This window comes from Phoxinus phoxinus, assembly GCF_949152265.1.
Source record: "Phoxinus phoxinus genome assembly, chromosome: 18".
NCBI lineage: Eukaryota > Metazoa > Chordata > Actinopteri > Cypriniformes > Leuciscidae > Phoxinus > Phoxinus phoxinus.
The window spans coordinates 31,375,907-31,382,432 of record NC_136893.1 but is presented as its reverse complement, the minus strand read 5'-3'; the positions used below and the strand labels follow the sequence as shown (position 1 = coordinate 31,382,432).

The 6,526-nt window shown below is 43.6% G+C and overlaps 1 protein-coding gene across 1 annotated transcript; it reads left to right on the top strand.

Annotated features, from left to right (window-relative positions):
- Nucleotides 1–3,311: 3,311 nt before the first annotated feature.
- LOC306986310 (uncharacterized protein) lies at nt 3,312–6,273 on the top strand (the record flags this gene model as incomplete). The annotated part of the gene is made up of 6 exons (XM_079589429.1): nt 3,312–4,714; nt 5,074–5,148; nt 5,279–5,353; nt 5,484–5,582; nt 6,092–6,220; nt 6,262–6,273. Exons 1-6 carry the CDS (start codon nt 4,571–4,573, stop codon nt 6,271–6,273), a joined length of 534 nt encoding a protein of 177 aa, XP_079445555.1. The 5' UTR covers nt 3,312–4,570.
- Between the last annotated feature and the right edge of the window lie 253 nt (nt 6,274–6,526).

Genomic DNA, 6,526 nt, shown 5'->3' with positions numbered 1-6,526 from the left:
ATTCCCCCCTTCTATGTAAAGCGCTTTGAGGTCTCAGATAAAGCGCTATATAAATGTAACGAATTATTATTATTATTATTATTATTAATCTGTCACCTGCTGTTCTGACAGACAGCGATGGAGACAGCGATGGAGAGCGCGATGTGGCACCAACATCTGCGGACCATCTAATAATAATAATAATAATAATTCATTACATTTATATAGCGCTTTTCTCGACACTCAAAGCGCTTTACATATAAGGGGGAATCTCCTCAACCACTACCAATGTGCAGCATCCACCTGGATGATGCGACGGCAGCCATATTGCGCCAGAACGCCCACCACACACCAGCTTATTGGTGGAGAGGAGACAGAGTGATGAAGCCAATTAGTATATATATATATATACTATACCATCTGTCACCTGTTGTTCTGACAGACAGCGATGGAGAGCGCGATGGAGAGCGTGATGGAGACAGCGATGGAGAGCGCGATGTGGCACCAACATCTGCGGACCATCTGTCACCTGTTGTTCTGACAGACCGCGATGGAGAGCGCGATGGAGAGCGCGATGGAGAGCGTGATGGAGACAGCGATGGAGAGCGCGATGGAGAGCGTGATGGAGACAGCGATGGAGAGCATGATGGAGAGCGTGATGGAGACAGCGATGGAGAGCGCGATGGAGAGCGTGATGGAGACAGCGATGGAGAGCGTGATGGAGAGCGTGATGGAGACAGCGATGGAGAGCGCGATGGAGAGCGTGATGGAGACAGCGATGGAGAGCGCGATGGAGACAGCGATGGAGAGCGTGATGGAGAGCGTGATGGAGACAGCGATGGAGAGCGCGATGGAGAGCGTGATGGAGACAGCGATGGAGAGCGCGATGGAGACAGCGATGGAGAGCGTGATGGAGACAGCGATGGAGAGCGCGATATGGCACCAACATCTGCGGACCATCTGTCACCTGCTGTTCTGACAGACAGCGATGGAGAGCGTGATGGAGAGCGCGATTAGCGTGATGGAGACAGCGATGGAGAGCGCGATGAAGAGCGCGATGGAGAGCGCGATGGAGAGCGCGATGAAGAGCGCAATGGAGAGCGCGATGAAGAGCGCGATGTGGCACCAACATTTGCGGACCATCTGTCACCTGTTGTTCTGACAGACAGCGATGGAGAGCGTGATGGAGACAGCGATGGAGAGCGCGATGGAGACAGCGATGGAGAGCGCAATGTGGCTCCAACATCTGCGGACCATCTGTCACCTGCTGTTCTGACAGACAGCGATGGAGAGCGTGATGGAGAGCGCGATGGAGAGCGCGATGAAGAGAGCGATGTGTCACCAACATCTGCGGACCATCTGTCACCTGTTGTTCTGACAGACAGCGATGGAGAGCGCGATGTGGCACCAACATCTGCGGACCATCTGTCACCTGTTGTTCTGATAGACAGCGATGGAGAGCGCGATGTGGCACCAACATCTGCGGACCATCTGTCACCTGCTGTTCTGACAGACAGCGATGGAGAGCGTGATGGATAGCGCGATGGAGAGCGCGATGAAGAGAGCGATGTGTCACCAACATCTGCGGACCATCTGTCACCTGTTGTTCTGACAGACAGCGATGGAGAGCGTGATGTGGCACCAACATCTGCGGACCATCTGTCACCTGTTGTTCTGATAGACAGCGATGGAGAGCGCGATGTGGCACCAACATCTGCGGACCATCTGTCACCTGCTGTTCTGATAGACAGCGATGGAGAGCGCGATGGAGAGCGCGATGTGGCACCAACATCTGCGGACCATCTGTCACCTGCTGTTCTGACAGACAGCGATGGAGAGCGCGATGTGTCACCAACATCTGCGGACCAACAGCAACATCAAAAGAAGCCATATAGAAGCACAAGGCCAGGACCCAAGTCCTTTACAATGTATATATCCACACGGAAATGGAAAAAGATAAGGCCTTTGCCGGGTAGCAGAAAATTGCAGAAATCATGGACACATTTTATGAAAAATTTCGGAAAACAAATCCCTGCTGCACACTGGTTTTTAAATACCAGCACTTAAAGGTCACCCACAGTCGTAAGTATCGGTGCCCATTTATGACAGTTTAGGCATCATGTTCCTTCAAAACTTGCAATGCGCATTATATTTTCCGTATTACACACAAACCATTGGGCTGTGACAAACAAATTCCAATTCAGGTGACAAGAATTGGTAAGGTAACGCATTTGAAACCGGAGATAAGGTCCCGGCCAGCTAGTTACCAGAAGAGAGGCAAGATTGCCAAAGAAGTGGTACAAGGAGTAAGTAATGTGTACTACAAAAATCTCAGGGAAACACCAGTTCCTGAGTTGATGGCTGGAAACATCACTAGAAGTTTAAATAAAAACATACTCAAAGTAATTTCTAGTGAAATTCAAAAAAGCTGCAGACTGCATGATGATGTGATCCTCGAGCTGATGTTGACTCAGAAAATTATGAAAGACACAGATCTGTCATACAGATTTTGGCCAGGATATGTCCAACATCTGCAAGTGGATCCATTTGGAGTGCATCTTTACACTGAGACAGGACTGGTCATCCTTGTACAACATCTCAGAAAAGGAAATCCTGTTACCCTGTATTTGGATGCTACTGGAGGGGTTGTGAGTCGAGTTCCAAGTCAGGCAAAGAGAGTGCTGTACTACAGCATCAACCTACCAGGACATGGAAAAGATAAGCCTCCTCTTCCTGTGTCTGAAATGATAACGAATGACCACACAATCCCAAACATTTCTTTCTGGTTGCATCAGACTGTAACAAAGTTATGGAAACTCACTATCTACAACATACACCGGGTTGAAACCGACTATAGTTGGGCACTCATCCAGAGTGTCCTATTGTCTTGCAACAAACAAGATATACATACCTACCTAAAAGACAGCTACAATTTAGTTACAGGAAACGACACCATGGCAGACTTCAGGAGACTAACTATTCTTCACCTATGCTCTGCCCATATAATTAAGGCAGTCCATGGAGCAATTGGCAGAAGAACAACAGACAAAGGCTTGAAAGAGTTCGCTACTCACTGTGTGGCACAACTAATGAACACCACAAGTCTGAAGACGGCATTAGACATTTTCGAGTGCATGTGCCATGTCTTTTACACCAAATCAAACACACAGTGTGTAAATCAGTTTCTTCAAAAACTCCATGACCACATTCGTGGAATAGAAATTCCACAAGACGCTCTGGATGAGAAGCAGGCAGTGGACGACTACATCCCTCCAGAGGCAAACACAATATTGGCCAGGTCACCATTTACAAAGGAGTTTACTTCTGTACTTGAGGCTGTCATGTCTATTGAAGATCCTGCGGAGGAAACTGAAATTGACAACAACAAATATCATTGTCCAGGGATCCTGGATATTCTGATGAAAGACTACATGCCAATTTTTCCACTCTGGTCAGGGATGATGCTTGGTGATTTGAAAAGATTCAAAGACAGAGAGTTTATCAGAGATGACCTACAGAAAACACATGACACAAACTGTCATGCTGAAAACTGGTTCTGTATTGTCAAAGACAAAATCCTACAGAAAAAACTGTACCATCGCCCAGCAACATTCATACAAAAAATGTATGCGTCATTGGAGGGAAGGTACAGAGAACACATCCTGCAACATGACCTTCCAGACAGAGGGCCCTATCTTGCACCCAGCGCAATTGACTTTGAACACCGACGCATGTATCATTCCTATTTTGCACCCGCGCACAGCGGACTTTTCCCTCCACAGACGCACGTCGGTAAATTAGGAAATGAACTTGCGCTCGCGGGGGCGGTTCAGCGCAAAGAGGAGGCGTGTTCCGGCGCAAAACTGCCCTGGTGCTATTTTCCAGTTTTAGAAAGCAATTGCGCCACTGACCAGGAAAAAAACAGTCTAAAGACAGTGGCGCGTTGCACGTTAGTGATGTGGTATTTTAAGGGCGCGTGCTTGGCCATAATGTAGCGTGTTAACGCGCATCCACTTTGATTCTCTAATAATTATAAACAGACGCAGCAGTTTTCATTTTTGCAAATCATACATTATTACAAGGAAAGATATTAACAAGGGAAATCATTGTTGTGCCCGTGAAGATGTGAAAAAGATCTATCTAGATTCTAAAAATCTAGATTAGGCTACACATTTACCCAAATTATACGCCTGTTTAACCGAAGCTAATTTGAGTGAGTTTCTCCCATCATCCCCAATGTCACTTCTCTGTGTTTTACGGTCCTGACGAGAACATCGGTTTCCTCGGCTGTGAACTGCTCCTGGCGTGCGCCGACAAATCCGCCGTTATAATAGCGATCCGCCGTGGAACAAGCGCGCTAGCTCTTAAAGGGAATGTGAGAGGACGCTCTGATTGGTTTATTTCACGTTACGTCCAAACCACACCTATGAATAATGAAGCTACTTCAGACCAATCCCTTTTAGATTTGCGCCAGGCGCAAGAGTCATTTATCCCGCCGGGAAAATAGCAACAGCGCCGGGATCCGCCCACAAAGTTACTTGCGCTTTGCGCTTTGACACTTGCGTTTCAGATCGTTAAAATAGGGCCCAGAATGTTACAGAAGCATTTAAATGTGAAACAACACAGTTTGGAGGACTTTGAGGAAAAATGGGCCAAGAAGAGCGTGTGTGACCGAAAAGAAAAAAAAACCAAGTACTTTCATACCCCAGAAGTTATACCTTCTCCTAAAGAAAAGGTGAGTAGTACGGCCATTAATAAAGTCTTAAAACAAAATTATTTTTAAGATTATATACATGACCATACAAAAATGTAATAATATAAGTATTTCTAATAATTAACAGAAAAGTTATTTGTTACACATTGCATCACATACTTAATTTCTGTCTGTCCTCTTAGGCATCAAAAGCTTCTGCCAGAAAGTCGAAGCCTACAGTAAAAGAGACTGACAATGTCAGAGTTGTGTCTGACCAGGTAAGACTAAGTCAACTTAAGGCAAATTCAAGGCCATGACAACTTTTTACAAATACTCTAGCATTATTACAGTTTTTCACAACAACATGTAAATATTGATTATCTTCTGTTTTCCCCTCTTAGGCATCAAAAGCTTCTGCCAGAAAGCGGAAGTCTACAGTAAAAGAGACTGACAATGTCAGAGTTGTGTCTGACCAGGTAAGACTAAGTCAACTTAAGGCAAATTCAAGGCCATGACAACTTTTTAAAGTGTACAAATACCCTAACATTGTTACAGTTTTTCACAACAACATGTAAATATTGATTATCTTCTGTTTTCCCCTCTTAGGCATCAAAAGCTTCTGCCAGAAAGCGGAAGTCTACAGTAAAAGAGACTGACAATGTCAGAGTTGTGTCTGACCAGGTAAGACTAAGTCAACTTAAGGCAAATTCAAGGCCATGACAACTTTTTAAAGTGTATAAATACCCTAGCATTATTACAGTTTTTCACAACAACATGTAAATATTGATTATCTTCTGTTTTCTCCCCATAGGCATCAAAAGCTTCTCGCGGACGGCCGAAGTCCAGAAAGCCAGAAACGGACATTGTCACTGAGGCCACAAGTCATGTCCGTAATGAGGACATTATACAGGTAAAACATAAAAAATGTGCATGTTATATTATGTGTATGTGTGAATGTACTTATTTTAAGGGTTAATTCCACTAACCTGAAAATATAGTTACTTTTAAGTTGGGTTGTCACTGAAAATCCCTGTCTATGTTCCCTAACCATGTTATACCATTACCTCCGCCCGACACCGCTGATGTGTTTGTTTGAAACATTCACTGTTTAACACAAAACAACTTGATTACATCTCTGCATAAAAAAAAACACGAAATACGGATCAATTCTTGTCACTTTTAGTATATACAAATACATTTTATTCAGCTTTGTACTTCTAGACAATAATAAATACATGATGTGTGGTTGTGGAACTTAGTAGAAAGTAAGCAATACTTTATACAAAGTCTTTATAAAGTTAACTGCCTATAAAGTATGTTCTTGAAAATGGACACAAAAGTAAAACCAGCACCACCAAAGTAATTTATTGGTGTGCAGTGACTGTTGATTGTTTTTCTCTCCAATCTAATTTTTTATAGGCTTTTTGGAATTCAAAGGACAGTGAAGTTGTGGTTGCAGTGATTCAGTCAGTTGACAAGGATGTCACATATACATTGCGCCTAACAGAGTTCAAAAGCCTGAAACCACACAACTGGTTGAAAGGGGAGGTAATCATATGTTTACAGTATCAAACATTGATATACTCCAGTTAGATAAATAATGATTTAAATTAACCACCACTGTAAATGCCAAATGGTATTTTAGGATGCATTTTAATATTTGTACTGGTAGAGTTTTATGTGAAAGGACGCATGAAGCTATTTGTGGACTTGAAAGGACAAGATACAGTATACAGAAAGTGAATATTTTCTTATAATTAAAATGACAAATGTTTGATGCATACTGTGGATTTATATATTCATATTAATATAATGTTAAACAGTAGGCCTAACTACTGTGCATGAAGTTTTACT